This window comes from Muscardinus avellanarius, assembly GCF_963383645.1.
Source record: "Muscardinus avellanarius genome assembly, chromosome: 7".
In the NCBI taxonomy this organism is placed as follows: Eukaryota; Metazoa; Chordata; class Mammalia; order Rodentia; family Gliridae; genus Muscardinus; species Muscardinus avellanarius.
In genome coordinates, this window is record NC_137793.1 from 114682173 (window position 1) to 114705006 (window position 22834).

The 22834-nt window shown below is 39.5% G+C and overlaps 1 protein-coding gene across 4 annotated transcripts in view; it reads left to right on the plus strand.

Annotated features, from left to right (window-relative positions):
- The window catches only part of KIFAP3 (kinesin associated protein 3), a gene marked incomplete at both ends in the record, with an annotated part of 119016 nt that overhangs the window by 26369 nt on the left and 69813 nt on the right, over positions 1-22834 (plus strand). For all 4 annotated transcript variants that reach the window (XM_080699010.1, XM_080699011.1, XM_080699013.1 and 1 more), the window contains 3 exons: positions 762-851; positions 6937-7115; positions 10756-10918. In XM_080699010.1, coding sequence (XP_080555136.1) covers positions 762-851; positions 6937-7115; positions 10756-10918 — 432 coding nt within the window. The remainder of the gene's footprint in view (positions 1-761; positions 852-6936; positions 7116-10755; positions 10919-22834) is intronic.

Below are 22834 nucleotides of genomic sequence, written 5' to 3' on the forward strand. Positions count from 1 at the left end.
AAAAAATAAGAATATTTTCTTGGGTAGTGTAATTCTCTTCTTATTTCAAGAGATTTATTATATTTCCTTTATAATTTAATTATTGTAGATCGAAGGCCCAGACTTATTTACATCTGTCCTAACATGACATATTTTAAAGACCAACAAGACATGCTGATAACCCAATCTTAATGCCTTTCAACCCAATTTTTATTGATATCATTTTAAAAATGAAAGTAACCTGTTGTGCAGAGCATCATACATTTTTTTAAAGCTCTCTTTTGTGGAAAAAGTTGTCCTTATTCTTTGGACTATTTTCAATTTGGCATCTGTAATCTGAAGAGAATGCTAAAGGGTTTAGGTTTAATCTTCACCTTTTGAATCTTTTCTGGCTATGTACTGAAGTGGAATCTAGTTTCTTAGTAGCTGAATCACTTGCTATGACTGAGTAATCTTTGCATGGACTCGCTTAATAATGTGCTGGAATTTACAGTCTTGGCACACTACCTCAGATCTGTGTGCACAGCTTCTAGGGCTTGAAGCATTTGGTGAAGTTCAGAGATTTCACCCAGGGACTCCAAGACAAAGCTTGAATCTTTGTCTGATATGTCCTATTATAGCACAATTATTATACAGAGAACAGTTTCGTTAAATAATGGGCTAGAAAAATAACTGGATGAAGTTGCATATAGGATGCAGTGATGCTGTGCTTAGTTTTCAGTAGGTTTTCTTTGCTTCAGTTACTGTATATGATCCTTAACTTATGTTTCCACTTGATGAAGACCTTGAAAACCAAACCTTGAGAAAGGATTATGAAAAAACTTTGAAAAAATACCAAGGGCTTGTGGTGAAACAGGAGCAACTCTTACGAGGTATGGGTTCCTAAGCATGACCAGAGCAGCGGTGTGCTTGCTCTAGATGTGTGTGTTCTGTTCCATTGCCATCATACTAGCAAGCTAACTCCAGAATAATGGAAAATTTTATAATTTTAACGTTCTTCAAGATCTGTCCTTAGTATGAGTAATAAAGCTTTAAATTTCACTCTACTATTTTCCTGATGTTAGCCCCTAAATGTATTTTAAGCCAGCGTATGACCTTTTCAGTGAGAATCTGTATCTTTCAAACTCTTATTTGTTTCTGAAAAGTAAACTATTTTATTACTTTCCTAGGATATTGGTGCATAAACTTTCAAAATATTTCTTGATTAATAGCAAATAATTCCTTGTTTCTAAGCTTTATTCAAAGATGTTAAGACTTCAATAGCATGCTTTTGCAGTCATTGATAAAGTGCAAAATCTTAAAATAACTAGTAGGAATGACATGGGTCTTTTAAGTATTCAGTTTCCGGTTTATACTTTATATTTTTAGTGTAGTTAACTTGAGTAATTTAGTACATGGAAATATTTTCTAACTTTCAAAATATTTTTATCCCCTTAAAAGCACTTTTGTGTGTGGTACTGGGGATGGAACCCAGGGGCTTTCTATCTCTGGGATATACTCCTAGACCTGTGTTTTGTATTTATTTGGAAACAGGGTCTCACTAAGTTTCTGAGAGCCTCACTAAGTAGCTGAGGCTGGCTTTGGACCTGAATGATCCTCCTGTTTCAGCCTCCCAAGTATTGGGATTACAAACCTCCGCCACCACGCCAGCACTTTTAACTATACTGAATTAAAAAAAAAAATTGAAGTTGAGTAATTTATCTCAGCCTGTGGAAGAAAATAGCAATTTTAAAAGTTAATTTTAAAATAGTTTAAAATAGCTATTATTTATGCCAGCATATAATCCCCCAAACACCAGATCTCAAAAAACCAATTGTTTCATGTCAGAGTTTCAAAACATTAAGTTGATTTTTATTTATTTATTTATTTATTTGTTTGTTTGTTTGTTTGTTTGTTTGTTGGCGGTACTAGGGATTGAACTCAGGGACATTCTACCTCCGAGCTATACCCCCAGCCTGGTTTTTTATTTTTTATTTTGAAACAGTCTTGCTAAGTTGCAAAGGGCCTCACTAAGTAGCAGAGGCTGGCTGCGAACCTACGATCCTCCTGTCTTAGCCTCCCAAGTACTGGAATTACAAGTACGCGCCACCACACCCTGCTTTTAAGTTGATTTTTTAACAGGTAAAACTTTAAGCTCTGTTCCCAACCAAATATTTTATTTATGCAGTTATTATATGCTTTCTTAGACAGTTTTATTAAGGTATAGTTGATGATAAACATAGTGCTAATGTGTATGGTTTGGTGTTACTTTAGTCCACCTTTGCTAGAGCTTTATGTAGATTGGACCATGTAGTATCTACTCCTTATCTGTCTTCTTTTGGTGAGTGTAAAGATTCATCGATGTCATTGCACTTTTCAGCATTTATTCCTTTTTATTATTTAATACAGAATGGTATTTCTGTGCATTGACTTGATAGTCATGTGGAATGCTTCCTAGTTTGGCCAATTGCAGTACTGCTGTGATCATTCCTCTATACGTCTTTGTGTAAACAGACAACCTTGTTTTCTCTTTGTTCAATGCTAGTGTTAGCATAGCTGGATCCTATGACAGGTGTATGTTTAACGTTTTAAGAAACTCCCTAATGGTTGTTTTTAGTAGCCATATGACGCTATGTTCTTACCATTGGCGTATGAGAGTTCTAGGCATTTTACATTGCCAAGGATTGGTGTGCTCAATCTGATTAATTCTAACTGATCTAAAATATATTCAGTGAGAAAAAATTAAAAATAAATTAAGTATTTGCATCGATGTTTTCGTATAGTTTTTGACTTGAATTTCCTTGCTAATTATGTTGAGCATCTCTTCATGTGCCAATCTGCTGTAACTTTGTTGAAATGCCTTTTCATATTTCTTGCTTACTTTTAATTGGATTGTTTTATATATATATTCTTTATTTATTTTGGTTACAGGCCTTTATCATATGTAATTTAAAAATTTTCTCTCAGTCTATAGCTTATCTTTTTACTCTTCTAACAACATATTTTAGAGCACAATATTTTTAATTTTTAATAACTACAAATGTATTTAGTGTTTTGTGGATTATGGTTTGGGTACTGTATCTAGGAAATCCTTTCTTAAGCAAAGGTTACAATGATTTTCTCTTGTGTTTCATTCTAGAAGTTTTATAGTTGCAGGGTTTGCAGTTAGGTCTGTAATGCATTTTGAGTTAATTTTGTATTTGATATGAGGAATGGATGACAGTTTTTTATTTTTGCATATGAATGTATAGCTATTTAAAAAAAACTATTTGTTTGAAAGACTATCCTTTGTCTACTGAATTGATTTGTGTCTGTGCCCAAATCATGTGTCCATGTATGTACATGCTTCCTTTTGATCATGTGTCCATGTGTGTACACGCTTCCTTTTGATCATGTGTCCATGTGTGTACACGCTTCCTTTTGATCATGTGTCCATGTGCGTACACGCTTCCTTTTGATCATGTGTCCATGTGCGTACACGCTTCCTTTTGATCATGTGTCCATGTGCGTACACGCTTCCTTTTGATCATGTGTCCATGTGCGTACACGCTTCCTTTTGATCATGTGTCCATGTGCGTACACGCTTCCTTTTGATCATGTGTCCATGTGCGTACACGCTTCCTTTTGATCATGTGTCCATGTGCGTACACGCTTCCTTTTGATCATGTGTCCATGTGCGTACACGCTTCCTTTTGATCATGTGTCCATGTGCGTACACGCTTCCTTTTGATCATGTGTCCATGTGCGTACACGCTTCCTTTTGATCATGTGTCCATGTGCGTACACGCTTCCTTTTGATCATGTGTCCATGTGCGTACACGCTTCCTTTTGATCATGTGTCCATGTGCGTACGCGCTTCCTTTTGATCATGTGTCCATGTGCGTACGCGCTTCCTTTTGATCATGTGTCCATGTGCGTACGCGCTTCCTTTTGATCATGTGTCCATGTGCGTACGCGCTTCCTTTTGATCATGTGTCCATGTGCGTACGCGCTTCCTTTTGATCATGTGTCCATGTGCGTACGCGCTTCCTTTTGATCATGTGTCCATGTGCGTACGCGCTTCCTTTTGATCATGTGTCCATGTGCGTACGCGCTTCCTTTTGATCATGTGTCCATGTGCGTACGCGCTTCCTTTTGATCATGTGTCCATGTGCGTACACGCTTCCTTTTGATCATGTGTCCATGTGCGTACACGCTTCCTTTTGATCATGTGTCCATGTGCGTACACGCTTCCTTTTGATCATGTGTCCATGTGCGTACACGCTTCCTTTTGATCATGTGTCCATGTGCGTACACGCTTCCTTTTGATCATGTGTCCATGTGCGTACACGCTTCCTTTTGATCATGTGTCCATGTGCGTACACGCTTCCTTTTGATCATGTGTCCATGTGCGTACACGCTTCCTTTTGATCATGTGTCCATGTGCGTACACGCTTCCTTTTGATCATGTGTCCATGTGCGTACACGCTTCCTTTTGATCATGTGTCCATGTGCGTACACGCTTCCTTTTGATCATGTGTCCATGTGCGTACACGCTTCCTTTTGATCATGTGTCCATGTGCGTACACGCTTCCTTTTGATCATGTGTCCATGTGCGTACACGCTTCCTTTTGATCATGTGTCCATGTGCGTACACGCTTCCTTTTGATCATGTGTCCATGTGTGTACACGCTTCCTTTTGCACGCCGTCCTATTCTCTCCATCGCTTCTGTTCATTGCCAGTAGCATAGTGTTTTATTATAATAAACTTTCACAGGTTATCTTAATATTAATTTTTCTACTCTAGAATAGTTTTTACTCTTTTGTTTCTGTATGAATTTTAGAATCAACTTGTCAGAGAAACTGACAGGTTTTTTATTAAAATTGCATTAAATTTATAGATCAATTGGGGGGAATTACTTTTTATAATATTTAATCTTGTGATTCTCCCAAAAGATGTACTTCTTTATTTACTTAGGTCTTTTGATTTCTGATGGTAATGCCATACTGTCAGTCTACAGATCTCATCCCTTGTCAGACTTAGCCCCAAGCATTCCATATTTCTTGTATTATAAGCATTCTTTTTAAGTAACTTGAATTTCTGATTGCAGTTTAGTAATATGTAAAATGCTATTCGTTTCATCTAGTATGGTTTCGTTGATTTTCTTCTCATGTTTTTCTATTTTAATGATTTCTCTTTTGACCTTTACTATTTCCTTTGACTTAGAGTTTAATTTGCTTCTTGTTTTAAGGCAGAAGCAGAGGTCTTTCACTAAGACGTCTCATCTGTAACACAGATATTCTGTGCTCTGAGTCTAAGCACCACTTTGACATCCCACGGGTTTTGATGTCTTCTTTTGGTTTGCATTCAATTCAGAGTTCTTTCCAGTTTTCCTTTTTATTTTTAATTTTTTGCCCATAGGCTATTTAAAAGGGAGTTACTTCACTTCCAATGAATTGAGTTTTTTCCAGAGGTCTTTGTGATACTGATATTTAACTTAATTCCGTTGTCATTCTAGAAAATGCTTTCTGTGGCTTGAATTCTTCTGAATTTATGCAGACTTCTTTAGTGGTCTGGAATATGGTCTCACCTAGTGAAATTGCAAATGATTGCACATTTTCTTCTGTTGAGTGGGATTTTCCATAAATGTCAGTGAGAGAAAGTTTACTGATAGTCATGTTCAAGCTTCTGTATTATATCCTAATGTTTTTTCTGTACTTTTGTATCATTGAGAAACTAATACTGAATTAACATTATAATTATAGATCTATCCAATTTTATCATTATTTTATTAGTTTTTTTTTTTTTGGTTTGTTTTTGGTTTTGTTTTGCGGTACTGGAGATGGAACCCAAGGGGCATTCTCCAAGCTACACCCCCAGCACTATTTTTTATTCCTTTTTTTTTTTTTTCTTTTTTGTGGTACTGGGGATGGAACCCAGGGGCCTTCTACCTCCAGTCTACACTCCCAGAGATAGTTTGGAAACAGGAGCTCTTAAGCCAGCTAAGGCTGACTTCAAACCTGCACGATCCTCCTGTCTCAGCCTCCCAAGTGCTGGGATTACAAGCATGTGCCACCATGCTTGGCTGTTTTTTTATTCTTTATTTTGAAACAGGGTCTCACTGAGTTGCAAAAGGCCTCACTAAGTAGCTGAGGCTGTCCACAAACCATGATCCTCCTGTCTCAGCCTCCCAAATGCTGGGATCACAAGTGTGCACCCCCACGCCCAGCATTTTATCAGTTTTTGCTCCATAGATTTTGAATCTTTGTTCTTGGGAACATAGAGACATAGAATTATAATGCACTTCATGAGTTATCTTAATTATCTTTATGAAGTGTTCTTCATCGTTCTTGGTAATATCTGGGGTCTGAACCTCCACTTTTCTTGTTTTACTAGAGCTCCCTGGCATTATTTTGGCTAGCATCAGTATAGAAATGAGTGGTCCATCAAATCACTTAAACTTGTCCTTATATTAAGAGTGTTTCTCACAAACAGCATGGAGTTGAGTCTTGAGCTGTGTGTGTACACGTCTGCGTGTGCATGCGTGTGGCTTTCCCATTCCTTTCCCCTACATTGTCTATTTTCTTTTGGATTAAAGAGTTTGTAAAATTTCATTTTATCTCTGTGATGGATCAGCTATAATTCTGTTTGTTTGTCTGTTTGTTTGTCCTCCGTCGTGCAGCATGTGTTGGTTATTTCTAGTGTTTTTAATAGACATTGTTGCATTATAGTCTTACATCATAATGTAGCTCCTAGTGATAGTGACATATGTAGACACTTGTTTTATTGGTTGCTTTAAGGTTTATATTATATGCTTTTAATCACAATGTCTATCTTGAAGTAGGCATTTTTAACTCATACATATCAAGTCAATAAATATCTTTTTATGAACCAATTACTAACCAGTTAAATTTTTCAAAACGATGTATTGCCTCCGTTGTCTTGAGGGCTGATTAGGTATGCCAGTCAGTTACCTGCCGTCTCCTTTGCTTTCCTAGTTGCTCTCTATTTGCTTCTGAACCTTGCTGAGGACACGCGAACAGAGCTGAAGATGCGGAACAAGAACATCGTGCACATGCTGGTGAAGGCTCTTGACCGGGACAACTTTGAGCTGCTCATTCTAGTCGTGTCATTCTTAAAGAAACTCAGCATTTTTATGGAGAATAAAAATGATATGGTAACTTACAAAACTCCTTTTTTAAAAATAGTATGTTTAGTCACTTTTGAGCTAGAATATTTTGATTAAGCATTTTATTTCCCTACTAAGGTAATTCTGAAGTTCTGAATGAAGGTTTTACAATAGCAATAACTCACTGAAATGGCTTATTAAGAAATATGCTTCAGCCGGGCGTGGTGGCCACGCTTGTAAGGCAGAGACAGGAGGATCGCACAGGTTCGAAGCCAGCCTTGCTGGCTTACGAGACCCTGTTTCCAAATAAAAATATAAAATGGGTCTGGGAGTGAGCCCGGAGGTAGTAGGGTTTCCAGGAACCCCAGTACCACCAAAAAAAAAAAAAAAAAGAAAAGAAATATGCTCCAGCCAGGCATGGTGGTGCACACTTGTAATCCCAGCGTTTGGGAGGCTGAGATAGGAGGATTTGGATTTACAGCCAGTCTTAGCTATTTAATGAAGTCCTCTGCAACTCAGTGAGACCCTGTCTCAAAATACAGTATAAAAAAATAGGGCTGGAGGTGTAGCTTGGAGGTAGAATACGCCTGAGTTCCATCCCCAGTACTGCAAAAAAAACCCTCAAAATTATTATGAAATTATTTTCTAGTGAGATCACAGAGTTGGAAGATAAAATATAAGTCATCTCATCAAACATTTTTATTGGGGAGGAAAATCTAAGGTTCAGAGTAGTTATTTATCCAAAGTTATGAGAAGTATTTGATAATAAGATTTTCACTACAGATGGCATGCATTTCATTTTTATTATGAAAAAATACATTCTATTTGGACATCAGGATTATTAGAATTTGACTTGACAATATAATAATTTACTGAATCTAGTCTTCTGATTTTGCAGATGAAGTATCAGGAAATCAGAGACATTAAATATATTACTTAAGGAAAAATTCTCTAGACACTCAGCTTCATCCCCTTTCTTTGTATGTTGAGCAAAAATTTAAGGCTTTATTTCTTTGTTTCTTTAAAGATATCTTAAATAAGATTAAAAATAGGCAATTTTTAAATGTTGGCTCACTGAAATGCTGAAAAATGTAGTTAACGCCAGAAATCAACTTGCTGGATTGTTGTTGGACTGTCACTATATGAAGTATACTACAAAATATTGTAAGTTCCGCGTTTTAGAAATACAGCTAGAGGGCACTGCATGTTGAGGCAAGCACTGACTTCAGCTCAAGGTTAAGTGTTTATCACCCAACACCTGACTGTGTGCGACTCTGTGCCACCTGATGAAGTCATGGCCCAAGCTTCACACTCCAAAGTGCAATGGAGACACTAATGACAAACTCCCCAGGTTACTTTATTTGTAACTTTTTCTATAACACATCGTATATACATACACTATTGCTTTTTCAAAGAAAAATATTACCTATTTAGGAAAAGCTGAAGTCTGTGAGAATTTTATTTTTTAAGAAAGTGGGAGAGCCAGGCATGGTGGCGCACGCTTGTAATTCTAGTGCCTGGGGGGCTGAGACAGGAGGGTCGCACAGGTTCCAAGCCAGCCTCAGCTACTTAGTGAGGCTCTCAGCAACTTAGGGAGACCCTGTTTCCAAATAAAGTATAAAATAGGTCTGGGACTATAGCCCAGAGGTAGAAAGCCCCTGGGTTCCACCCCTAGTACCCCCCCCCCAAAAAAAGTGGGAGGATGGGTGATCTATTTGTGAGGTTGTATTATTTATTTAATTTTTATTACTCTTTATGTGAACTAATACATATCTTGCTTTGTAGAAATGTGTTTCCGTTTAGTTTACTTAAATCTTTTAATTAGTGTCTTAAATGGGATCATTCTATTTCTTAGTGTTGATGTGGTTATGAGCATCAGTTGGCTGTATCCGTGTGGCCCTGTTCTAAACTCCATCTTCTGTTCTACTAATGTGTCTTCTGTCACTGATGCGTCTTTCTCTTGATTACTGGAGGTTTATTCTTGAAGTCATTACAAAGCCTTCGGTGTTGTTCTTTTTCAGAATTACGGTGGCTATTCTGTATTCTTTTCCTACCCATTACATTTTAGAACAGGCTTTGCTTTGGTTTTGGAAGTCTTTGGTAAATGGTTTTTACTCTAATGAGGAGCTCTAGAGAATAACTACAGTGAGACCGTGCAGTATGTATAGAAGTCTAACGGAAAAGGCACATGTTTGTCAGTTTAGCAGTTTCTTAAAAAATTGTGTTCATTCCTTGGCATGATGGGAAAGGATTAAGCAAGGCGAGGGCTCAGTTATCAATGTAATCTTTATGAGGCCAATGAAAGGTCACAGTAACTATGAAAGGGACAGTGTAAATACATGTCTTAGATCGTCAGTAAAAGAAAAACTAAAACTAGTCTATTTATAAATCTTTTGTTAGGATCCCAAAATATGAACTTAGGTAGGATTTCTCTCTTTTTTTAGACTTTTTTGCAGCAAAAAGACATGAGATGGGTTTTACAAAGTTTGATTACTACCTTCAAAAATCTGAATTTAGAGCTTTCATTACCAAGTGAACAATTGCTAATGCCCTCTGTAACTTCTCACTGTAACACAAGGTCTCTCCATGCAGTTGTATAATACATAGTAGGGGTCAGCAGACATTTTTAAATGGCCGGATGATCACTAGCTTAGGCTTTGTGCGTGATATGACCTCTGTCCTGGCTACTCGGCTCCACTCTACAGTGTGAGGGGAGCCGTGGGCAGTCTGTAAATTAATGAAGATGACTTTTTCAATACAGCTTTCTTGTGGGAGTGGAAATATGAATTTCATGTAATTTTCATGTGTCATGAAATAATCTTTGATTTCTTTTTTAACGATTTAAACATGTAACAGGCTGGGGGCATGTAGCTCAAGGATAAAGAGCAAAGAAGGGGCCTGAGACTTCTGTTCTGAAGCCAGGCCAGCTGGCCTTGGCTGGTGTCAAGGAACTTGGACTTCAGAAGTGTCCCATGCCCAAGTCCAGCCATGTCACCCCTTGGGCTTAAAATCATCAGGCGCACTCTGTCACTTTTAGAATGATAAACTCCTTAGCAGAGCATTAGCAGCCTCTCTGATCTACGTTCTCTTTATATTTCCCGTTCCCCAGCATGTACTCTATACTGCGTTCACACCAAAGGATTTCCAGTTCCTCAAACCAGCTCTCATTTCTAAATGCCTGTCCACTGGCTTTTTCTTCAGCCTGTATTTCTCTTGCCCCTCTTGACCAGAGAACAAATACTTGCTTATTTTTAAGATGCCTTTTGTAGTTCCAAGCCATCTTTTTTTCTAGGTAGGTTAGTAGCTCCTTTGTACAATGAATTTTTCTCACATTGTACTTTGGTTATTTGTTCTAGTTGCCCAGTACTTCTAGACTGAGGAACCCTTGGCAGCCAGGATGAGCTCTTGTTTGAGCTGGCAGAGGGCCCAGGGCACAGCAGGCGGAGTGTCCTGAGGACCCACTGTCATTTCCCTTGCAGTTAATGCGGTCAGATGAGGGGAGGAAGGGATAGCGTGGGAGCGTATATTCTCTCCTCAGAAGCGGGATTCCATGAAAGTTCATAGCTTGAAATGGGAACACATAAAATAGATAGATATTGGAGTAAAGACAAAGAAAATAATTATTTTTAATACTTTTGTCTTATTTTGTGATATAACCTCACTGTATTTTATTATTTTATATTCATAGGTGGAAATGGATATTGTTGAAAAACTGGTAAAAATGATACCTTGTGAGCATGAGGATCTGCTGAATATCACCCTCCGGCTTTTACTAAACCTGTCCTTTGACACAGGCTTGAGGAATAAGATGGTACAAGTTGGACTGCTTCCAAAGCTCACCGCACTCCTCGGTATGCTATGTAACTCCCTGGAAGACCATTCTCTTTGTAGGTCAAGATAGTCATCCAACCTTTGCTTCTCTTCCAAGGCCCTTGGTAAGGTTGTACTTCCTGTCCATTTAAATTTACACGTGGCATCAGACCTGGTGGCACATGCCTGTGATTCCAGTACTTGAGAGGCTGAGGCAGAAGGATTACAGGTGCAACTTAACAATATCCTCAGCAACTTATTGAAAAGTTGTTTCAAAATAAAAACTTAAAAAGAGAGTTTGGAGTGTAGCTCAAAGTAGAATGCCCCTGGGTTCAGTCACCAGTACCAAAATAAATAATTAATAAATAAATAACAAGGGCAAGAGACGTAGCACAGAGGTTTAATTCCCCTTGCATTCATTGATCAGTAAAACACACACACACACACACAAACGAAAGAAAGAGAAGGAAGGAAAAGGAGAAAGGAAATGTATCTGGAAGTGGCTCTTTTTTATATCAGGGTTATGAAGAGGGCTGTCATTTTGTGCAGAGTACCCTCTGTGTCAGGTTGCTTTAACAGAGCGCCGTGGGCTGGGCGGCTCATAGAAGCAGGCCTGTTTCTTACCATCTGGAGACTGGGAAGGCCAAAGAGCAGGCAGCAGAACACCTGGCTTGGCAACTGCCCGCTTCCTGGCTCCTGGAAAACTGTTTTGCTGTGTTCTCACGTAGCAGAAGGGGCAAGGGAGCTTTCTGGTGTCCCTTTGTTCTTTTTAATTGATAGTAAATATCGTACATATTTATGGTAATGTTCCTTGCGTGTATACAGTGTGTAATGTTCAAATCAGAGCAATCATATCTATCCCACCCACAGTTATTACTCTATCGTCAACTCTGAAGAGATGAACTCTTTTGAGTCGCACACGTGAGTGAGATCTTGTAGGACTTTTCTTTCTGAACCTGGCTTATTTCACTTAAGAATCTCCAGTTCCATCCACGTACCCACAAATGGCAGGATTTTGATCTTTTCTCTTGCTGAATAAAATTCTCTTGTGTGGACATAACGTGTTTTCTTTATCCATTATCACTTGATGGACACTCGGCGGTATCCATGTCTTAGCTATTGCAGATAGTGCTATAATAAATATGGGAATGCACAGGGCATGTCAACACACTGACTTTTTCCTGTGAATATATACCCAGTAGTGGCTTGCTGTATTATAGAGTTTTCATGTTTTGAAATACTTCTGTACTGTTTTCTATAAAGGCTGTACTAATTTACTATTGGTACCAAAAGTGTGTAAGCACTCTCTTGTCTCCACACTCTTGCCAGCACTTGTTCTGTGCCCTTTTGATACAACCACCATTCTGATTGGAATGAGATGCTATCTTATTATGGTTTCTCTTACACTCACCTGGTGACTAGTGACGCTGAGTAGTCTTACTATATTTGTCTTTGTGCATCTCTGTTTTGGAGAAATAGCTATTTAGGTCTGTTGCCCACTTCTAAATTGAGTCATTTGGGGTTTTGCTATTGAGATTTTATTTTTAATTCCTTAAAAGAATGTGCTTGATGATAGCGCCTTACCAGATGCACAGTTCGTTAAGCACTCCTCCGTGCCATAGATTGTCTCTTCTTGGCCGTGCAGCAGCTCTTTCGTTTGACTTAATCCCACTTGCCTCTCTTTTTGCTTTGTTCCCTGTGTCTTATCCAGAATGCCCTTTTCCATTCCAGTGTCCTGCAGCACTTCCCCGGTGGCCTCTAGGTTAAGGTCACAGGTCTTACCCTGGCCGCTCGTCCATTTTGAGTTGCCTCTTTAATGTGAGAGGCAGCATCCAGGTTCATTCTTCTGTAGGTTGCGCCACTGATTGAAGGGACTGTCCATTCCCAGTGTGTGTTCTTAGAACTGTACTGAAAATCAGTGTGCTGCAGATACGTGGGCTTACTTCTAGGCCCGGCTCTGTTCCATCGGTCTGTGTGTCTGCTTGTCTCTGTGCCAAGCTGTTTGCATCACTACGGTTTTGTGGGGTATTTTGAGGTCGGTCGTCTCATGCTTCCTGGTTTTTTGGTTTTTTTTTTTCTGTTAAGAATCATTTTGACTGACCAGTTTTCGTGGTTCTACATGTGATACCACATACCTGTTCACACATATTCTATAGTTTTCAGTGTCTACTAACTAACTCACTTTAAATTCGCAAAGATGTCTATATTAATTCTTATAGAAGAGGTCTGGTGGAGATGTATTCCCTCAGCTTTTGTTCGTTGGGTAGTATTTTTCCTCCATCATTTCTTTCTTTTTTATTGCTATTTAATAATTCCTTTAAAAAATTTGTATTGGTGCATTGTAGTCATACATCTTAATGGGGTACAAGATGGTGGAGACATACATGCACACATCACCCTGTTAGCCCTCACCCAGTTCCTGCCCCATTCCCTCCCTCCCGCCTCCTCATGTTTTAGATAATTTCCCTCTTCCCTTCTCCCAACCCCTCAGTTAGATGGCCTTATTTACTCATCTGTAGACTCTCCTTCTTTGTCTAGAGTTCCTCCTATGACCCACTTTCTCCCTAGCTTCTGTGCCTCAGGGAGAGCATCTGATTTTTTTATTTTTTGTGACTGACTAATCTCACTTAGCATAATGTCCTCCAGTTCCATCCATTTCCCTGAGCCCGTTGTCACTGCTGTGAGCGCTCCACTAGGTGGCAGCGTTCATCCAGGCCTGCCCTGAGTCCCCCTTGGTGAGCTTCAGGCTTCTGCCCAGGGCAACCCTACGCCGAAATGTGTCCCGGATTTGAAGTTGGTGAGTTCAGGATGGCCTGGGAGTGTGCAGAGAGGATAGTTCAACCCGCAAGCCTCTGCCGGGGCCTGGGTGAGCCCATCTTCATTTATGCCCGCTGGCCTCTGCGGAGGCCAGGAGGACTCTGCCTGGCCCTGGGGTCCCCATGGAGGGACCGGCGAGGGCCTAAGCACCACTCGCCTGCCCGTCCTCTTCCTCCAGGCATGACTGTGTCCTGCTGCCTGAGTGTGGAGACGAGGTGGAGAGAGAGGCTCGTGCCATGCCCACAGGACGGGGCTGCCCAGGCGCCGGCAGCCTGCTGAGAGCAGTGCAGCGCTGAGTCAGGACGTGGGCCCAGGCCCACACGGCTGTGGTCTGTATGCTGCGTGGTACCTGTGCCTGAGCCCTCGGCACCCCGTCACGGTACGGCTGGATCCAGTTCCCTTCCCTGGGGCCTTGCTCTTTACGTGGTACAGGACCAGTCCCGAGGCTCTGTCCGCCGGCACTGCCCAGGCAGTTGTTGGGACCCCTGGTGTTGAATTCACGAGCTTGGAACCGAGTCCCAAGGCGGAGTCCTGTGCTTACATCCCTATTGGGTGCCCAGCAAATGGAGCCTTCCCGTGCTGTGCTGTGCTGTGCTGTGCAAGACTGGCCACCAGGCCAGCAGTCTAGACGCTGCACCCCGGGCCAGCGCTGGCCCGAGGCAAGGGCCATGGGGCTTGGCCCAGTCGGGTTCACTGTGGCGGGCCTGCCTCAGTTCCCACAGCCAACGCCTGGACTTGCCCCCCTCAGGCAGGAGGTGTCCTCCATGCTGTGTGGCTGCACCAGGAGGCTGTGGTCCAGCGGCTCCAGCCTGCCTGCCTGCCTTGGGCGTCTTTTCTTACCCTTTCCACGTGGCCGCCGCAGCGCTTGGGGAGGCAGCTCTGTGACTGAATAGCTGCTCAAATCGGTGCTTCTGTGGGGAGGCCGCCGGGGTCTCGCAGCCTCCACCCGGCTCTGCTCTGGGGCTGTCCTCCCCCAATCCCATTCCCACGCACATCACGTCCAGCAGTAAGTCTCAGTGTCTGAACTGGGGGAATAGAAGGTCTTTTAAGATTACTTATTTTACAAAATGGTTTTTAAATTAATTTCCTGAACAGAGTTTAACATTCTGTTGAGAAACAGTGTATTATAGTGATTAAAGCCTTGTGTTTTGGAACTAGAGAGACTGTGTTAAGTGCTATATATGTGGATATTATTTTTATTCAAGTGTTTTGCAACTTGGAAGATAATTTATGATTCAAAACTATAAATATTATACTGTGCTCAAGGATTTTTTTCTTGCTAAATGGCCTCAGAACACTCCGTATTTTAAATTTTTATGCAGTTTTTCTGCTTCCCACACGCCACCCCGCCCCTTCCTGGCTGTCACTTCTCATTTTTTTACACCAGCAACCCTTGGTAGCAACAGTTTCTCTTTTCTGCAGTGATCTATTTCTAATCTCTTGTGGTCTCAGAGACCAACAACTGAACTTACTTGAATTGTATATTTTTAAAAAATGAATTCCAAATGAATGCCCTTAGGGTTCTCTTCCTTGTAATGTTCTTGAATTTTCTTAATAGAACTTGTAATATTTCTTTTTACTGTGAAGAAATCTATTTTGCTGGTTGTCACTCTTTGCTGTGTTCAAAGAAATTGTATTTAGTGTATAATTGATTTTCCAGTATAATACTGGTTAATGTGCATGTTACATGTGTAGAAAATTAAATCAACAAACAATAAATGAAACTTCTTCATTGAATATTTCAGTAATACATTTAATATGTCTGATGTTTGGCCATTATACTTATACAAAAGGCATAGTACATTTCTCTAGAGCAATGACTATTAAACATTTTAATCCCAATCCATAGTAAGAAATAATTTACATTGCAGCCCAACATTTACATGTATATGATATATATGTATTTATATATGTGTATAGCATTATACATTATATATTGTTTATGATATATTTATGATATTATATATATATATTTTGTTGTTGTTGTTGTTGTTTAGCCAGGCATGCATGGTGGCACATGCCTCTAATCCCAGTTTCTGGAAGACAGACGTGAGGGTTGCAAGTGTGAGACCAGTTTCAGCAACTTAATGACACCCTAAGCAACGAGACCCTGTCCCAGAAATAAAATAAGGCCGGGGTGTAGTTGATGGGTAGAACGCTCCTGCGGTCAGTCACCAGCGCCACACACACAAAGAGTAATTAAGCAAAGTTGTTGACAAAACAGCACTCCGCTGTTCTCTGTGCAGAGCGTGCCTTGTCTGCTCTTTCCCTTTTCGTGCTGAGTACGTCCTCATTAATTTTATGTCCTCGGATGGGTTCCGTGTCCAGCTACACAGCTTAGAACTAGAGGAAGTGATCAGACTTCTTTGCTTTCAAACCTTCAGAAATATTCTTCTTGGGACTTTAAGTTTTATTTTATTTTTTAATTGATGTTTAATGTGCTGGACAGTACATAATGTATTTTAGGGTTTTTTAATTTCTTGGCAAATGCCTAGAGTGAATCCATGAAATTGATAGTAAGAAAAACAGAAAAAATTCTCTATAAATAAAATACTTAAAACATTTGGAGTATATTTTCTGTTTTTTTCTTGACTGCAGTTATGGGGAAAGAATTAAAGAGCACGAGTGACCAGTTTGCTTTTTCAAGTTGACATAGGACTGTGGTTTAAAGAATTACCTCTTCTGTACCTAGAAATTACTTATTTTTAAGAGATGCAAAAATGTGAAAGAACTTTTTAATGTGTTGGGGTTTTTTGCTGCTTCAACTAGAAATGCTGTCGGTTTTAAGCACTTTTTAAAATTATTATTTGGGCACCTTATAATTGAAGACTTTTTATAGTCAATAGTAGATGATTTTAACTAGAGTGCAATGAATTGTGAATCTTGGGGCTCTAATAAATTCGTGCAATATGACGTTTATCCCCTTTGGTTCCCTGATCAAATTGATATTAATTTTTGAATATTATTTTTTAAATTTGCATGGAGAATAAACTGAAAATATATATAATTTTAAATGTTTGATAATTTGAGTAATTATTAACGGCAGAGAATTGTGCTGCAGCTCATCATTTTATAAGGAATTGATAGAAAAATTTAAATAATGATTTCTAATATTCCCTATCTTCATTTTTCCTGAAATTGTTCAGTTTAGGTATTAGTTTTTATCTTTTCCTAAGCATAAAGAAGGCATTATTTCTTGAGTGGATTTGTATTTTTAATTGGTTCAAAGAAATTTTATATTTAAATATTCCTTTATTTCTCTTTTCTTAACTATTGCTAAGTTATCTTAGCAATATTATCTTATCAATTATTATCTTACTTTTGGATATGTTATTTTCCTGGAATTTCATAAGGCTCCTGAGTTTATCTTGTTCAATATCAGTTATAAATCTTTGCAGTTTTATTAGCCCTGTCTTCTGACATATTGTTTCTCTGTGTGATAACTTTATGTTACCATCTGGGAGATGTATCATAGGCAGTGCTTTCAGCAAATGTGATTATATTCAGACCGAGTAAAGTCAGACTTAGAAAACTTGGCTTTACTTATCTAAATTTTAAACATGGTCTATTCGGGTTTCTTATGGTATTGAGTTAACTCTTCTAAAGTGTTTAAAGTTTTGGGGGCTCATCTAAAAATGTGATTATCAAAAAGATTCCCTTGTCAAAAATCCTTAAGCCGTTTGACTTTTATGTGTCTCAAGAACGCTTCCTTATGCCACGCTCTACTAGGCTGGGAGAGGGCAAGGAAACCCCCCGTCGTAGCATAGCGTGCTTCTCTACATTGTGACTGATAGGACTGCGAGTGTTTCAGATGTAACTTGAAAAGCCAGATCTCCTTAGACTTTTGTCTGATGCCCAGGCAAGTGTTTTGTGTCACCTCTCGGTGCTCTGGCTCGGGTGCTTCGCGCGGTAAAGATGGCTGGGCATTTAGATGCTCTTCTGAAGGGCCTGGCTCTTCAGGACTCAGGTCAAGGCAGAGGCAGTGTTTGACCGAGGGCGTACTCGGTGGTAAGGCCTTCAGAATGGTGACGGACCCTCCCTGCCTCCCTCGGGTGATCTGTTTACACTGGCTTTTATAAAAATCTTGTGAGTGATCTTGGCGTACATTTTAGACTGAATAATGTTCTGAGTTCACATCAACTTTATGATCTCTGCACCGCCCACCTACCACCACCACTACCACCCAGGCACTGGTCCATGACAATAAGGAAAATAAGGAGTTGAATCTGTTCATCCTCTTTTCTATTCCAGTGCCTCGGGCCGTGCCAGGTGCCTTGTGGGTTCTCTGTTTTGGTGGTGGTTGGAAGGGTGGATTTAGGAAGGAGACAGACAGCTGAAGAGCCAGCCCGGAGCACCCCTCCACCCTTTTTTAGCTGAGTGACACTGGACAGATCCTTGATCTCTACTGAGCCCTATATTCAGAAAATAAGAGAATAAAATAGGGCCTTTCTATAAGATTATCAGGATGAGAATCAGGTGAAGGAATTAATACATATATATGTTGTAACTAGAAACCCCCACAAATGTTAGTCACAATAACTTGGGAGAACAGGAGGGAAAGACCAGGGGAAGGGGGGACTGGTGGTTACAGAATGAGGACCAGGGACACAGAATAGTTTGTCACAGTTCTGAGTATTTCCAGCCTGGGTATAGAGGGTTGTTTTAAGCATTGAAATAGCACCTTAATTTCACTTGTGCAGCTTCCTTGAGTGAATTTTGCAGTTTGGGACAGAACTCTGCTACTGAAGTGGCATCAGCGTGGCCAGCCGACCAAGGCTTCGCCTAAAGCTGCCCCTGGTTACCGGTCTGTAATGAGCAGGTGCAGAAACACAGCATTTAGACACCTAGAGATGTTTCGCCAAATGAGATCAAGTCTCCTGAATTAAGTGGTCACAATTTGGGACCTTTATTTTGTACATCCTTTGCTTAATTTCATTTTTACTTACTTTACTAAAATATTGGCACTTAAAAATTGGGAGGGGAAAAAAACCCTGGCCTCCACCACAAGTATTGAGAAGCATTGTCCACGTAGGTAAAAGGAGAGGCTTAACCCTAGCCAGCTGTCTTAAAGGATTGAAGAGCCCATGTTGAATCCAGTATCATAAACTACACTTCCTTAAAATAGCCCCTTAGCTCATTTATAAGCAGAGATGAATGTTTTCTTATAAATCCAGGAGTCAGTATTGTTACAATAATACACTAATTACTAAGTACTTAAATGTTGATTCCAGCCGGGCGTGGTGGCGCAGGCTGTAATCCCTGCACTTGGGCAGCAGAGACAGGAGGATCACGTAGGTTCGAAGCCAGCCGCGCTGGCTTAAGAGACCCTGTTTCAAAAAAAAAAAAAAGTATAAAACTAGGTCTGGGAGTGTAGCCCGGACGTAGAAGGGCTAACAGGAACCCCAGTACCACCAAAAAAAAAAAAAAAAATCTTGATTCCAAGTCCCATTTATATAAACTTTGATTTTTCTAAGTTTAAGCGTTCTAATTTGCATGGCTGGTTTGTAGTATAGAAAATAACATTGTTAAAAAAAAAATGTGATTCCTAGATTCAGTAGCCTGTTTCACAGTTTCGTACGAATCATTTCAAAAGGGTATGCATTTTTTGTAGTAGTTATGTTAATGCATATTGTCTTTGTTGGAAGACAAATTAGAGTTTCTAAGATGTTCCAAAATGATGCAAATGTGTCTCTATTTTGTGAGTAGACCCAGAATTGGTTTTGAGAGCAAGAGTGTCACCTGATTTATTTCTGTCTAGATTACATTCAGGTAGTCTTTGCTTCAGAGCATTTTACAGGGCTGTAGACTGATTTCATCAGCATGTAGGGAATCAGTCCAGGTCAGGAGTTAAGTGATAAATGTTGAATTTTTTTTCCGGTTTAGACAAGTCTGATTTCCTTTATTGTTAGAGATTACCAGTACAGATACTGTTGGGCTCTAAACTTTGATCACATAGAAATTAAGGGTTATTTCCTGTGACCATTCTGTCATTCTTCCTTAAAAGAAAGTTAACAAAGTTGAATTCTGAACACCTTTGGAACTTTCTACCAAAAGTGGTAGGTTCACTTTTTCATTTTATGCTAATAAAACCTAATTTTTAATTCTCCAACAGCATCATAAAATGAAGATATAAAACTCATCTTTACTTCCTGAAAGAGCAATATTTTGCAAAAAGTATTTTCAGATTTAGTTATTAAAAACTGGAATGGTCAGAGTAATGTTTTCCAAGTAGAAGGTGTTTTCCATCTTAAAAGAAAAAACCAAAGTTACTTTTATGATGGCTTCTTTAAGGAACTCTAAAGTTGATTTTTAAAGAATAACTTGTTTAGGCCTGGTTATTACCAAACTGTTATGGAATTTCACACATCTGTTTCAGAACGCAGCTCCTCATAGACTACTGCGCTGTTTCTCAGTTTTAATAGGCCTCATTTATCCTATAAATAAACCTACATTTTCTTACCTGATCAAGTGGGCAAACAATAGGGTCAGATGTGGCAAACACTTTAACAGAAAGCACATGTTCCGCAGCCAGGGTGAGGCCGAGTCCTGTCAGCATTGCTTGAAGTTATTCGTGGTAGTAAAATTTATGCTTCCTCCTGGTTTCCCAATTAAATCAAGAAGCCTTTTTTCTTAAGATTCTTCTGTCACCAGCTGGTTCCAGTAGTGTGTGTGTGAATAGTGCCTGGGGTGTCTCCATTTGTGGATGGTAAGATTTAGTCAGCGCACGCTGAGCCAGCGGTGTGGGCCTCCAAGCCAGAAAACAGTCACTGTTAGGGGTTTATTTGGGTCCTTATCATTTGTACCACAAGTGCTTTCACTACAAATAGGTTGTAACATTGCTGAATATTATAAAGAATTCTATGAAGAAGGTAATAAAATACTGAAGACATGTTAAAAATAAGCTATGTAGCTCTATGAGCAGTTGAAAACTAAGCTCCATAGCTAAATATACAATGAAAAGTTTTATACAATGAAAAGAATGAAAATCCATCAGGAGTGTTGGCCATTAGAGCGCTCATTTAATGAATGGTATTGTTGTATAGAACTGTTTGGCTTAGTGAGAAATTTATAGTTTATTTCTCATTGTGTTAAATAATTGGGCACAAAAATCATCACAAAACTATTTGTTATATATTTACTTAACATTGTGATGTATAGATGCTTTCTTCTTTTCCTATTTAACTCTTGGTTAAAAAAAAATGTTGGTTTTTGTCTATTTGTCCCAAATCTTTGTGAGATTTGCCATTGACACTTTTTAATAAAACAGAAGACCATCTAGTCTTAAAAATTGAATTGTCCAAATTCCAGTTTAAACTAAAGCTACCTAAGTGTAAAGAGTATGCATCTTCATTTCTGCTCTTTTCCATTACATGGAAACATGTATCAAAGAACACATAACATTTGGCATATTTTAGTGTATTTTAACATAGACAATATTTTTATCAATAATTATTTCAGTTATCTGTTTTTATTGTTGCTGTTGTTTTGGTACTGGGAATGGAACCCAGGGGCTTTCTACCTCAGAGCTATATCCGCAGCTCTTATTTTATTTTTTGTTTGGAAACAGAGTCTCACCTAGGTTGCTTAAAGTCTTACTATGTTTCTGAGACTGTCCTTGGACCTGTGATCCTCCTCTCAGCCTCCCAAGTACTGGGATTACAGGTGTGTCCCATCGCGCCCAGCATGTAATTATCTTTTCAGTGGTGGCTTTAGCTTGTGGCGTTTTTATTATACTGTATTCATAGGGCTTTAAGGGCTCTAATGCTGTAGTAAACGTAAAGACATGAGTGATTTTTGAAGCATATGTATTCATACAGGCTCTCAGGGCAGTATGTCACCCTGGTTCTGCCCTATTCTGTTATAGGTATGTTCACATTGTCTTATCTCTGTGTGAAGCCTCTGTGACTTCAAAGAGTGTGCTCTGGTTTGAACAGAACACGGGGTGCAGAAGGGAATGCGAATCTGGCTAACAGCGTGGCCAGAACTTGTGTTCTCACCTGGTTTCCACAGAGTGCTGGGCTGGGTCTGCCTCAGAAGCGGAAATTTGCCTTTGAGTTCTGGTGATCAAAACTCATTTCTGTTTGACTGAACTATGAATGGAAAATCCCAAGTGTCTTACAAGATTAGTAGCTGAACGGTGCTTTTACTAATCACTTCAGAGATGAAAAAACTGAAGACATTTTAAAATACAAACCCATCAGCATGTGTTTTGCCCTTTAATTGGCAGAAAATCCATCATGAGCAGCCAAAGACCTGACTTTTTTTTCCCTTTCCTTCAGCTGCTCCAGCTGAACTACAGCTGTAAATTTCCCTAAAAAGAAAAAATAGGGGGCAGCGTTTCTTATAAACTCTTGAATGTACTTTATAAGTGTAATAATTCCCACAGAATCAGTGGCTGGAGTTAATGGCCACTCTGTTAAGGCTTCAGCAGCCCTGGGCCTGGGAATGGCCAAGAGGGGAGGGGATGGCTGCACCCATGCTAAGATAATTCAGTAACACTTTCAAATAATGATCCAGCTAATTAGCGGCGAATTCCGTGGAAATCCTATCGAAGTCCTTGTGACCTCTGCATTTAATAGCCAGTGAGTTCATCATGATTCATGTTTATTACCATAAATACCAAAGGAATCATAATAGCCAGGCCATTTTTTCCACTCTGCCCTTATTACTTGAACAGATTTGACTAATCCACCCCCAGTCATTAAGAACCTAGATCTCAGAACACTCAGTTGAATTTCCCTGCTCTGCTCAAGACTGAGCCTTTGGTGCCCTGCCAGCACACTGCTTGCGGCCTCCTGTTTTTCCTGGGGAGGCCATTAGGGAATAATTGGTGTCTCGAAGCTTAAAGGAGCCTTTTTGAAATGGCTGCCATTTGTAGGATTGGCTTCGTAGCCAGTTAGCTAGAGTTTATGGCTTCAAGTCATGAGGTCTTACAAGAAAATTATACCCTCCAACCCCCATTTCTCGTAGGAATTCATTTAGGGTATGTAATTTTTTTTTCTTGAGGTTTAGTTTTTTAAGAACTCAGATATCCTTTCCTTTCAGTAAATGAAGAAGACTATTTATTAGTTTATAATACAGGATAAGCTCTTAATTTTACTTGGGCCATTTAATCTCCCTAATGGCTGTTTATTGCCGTG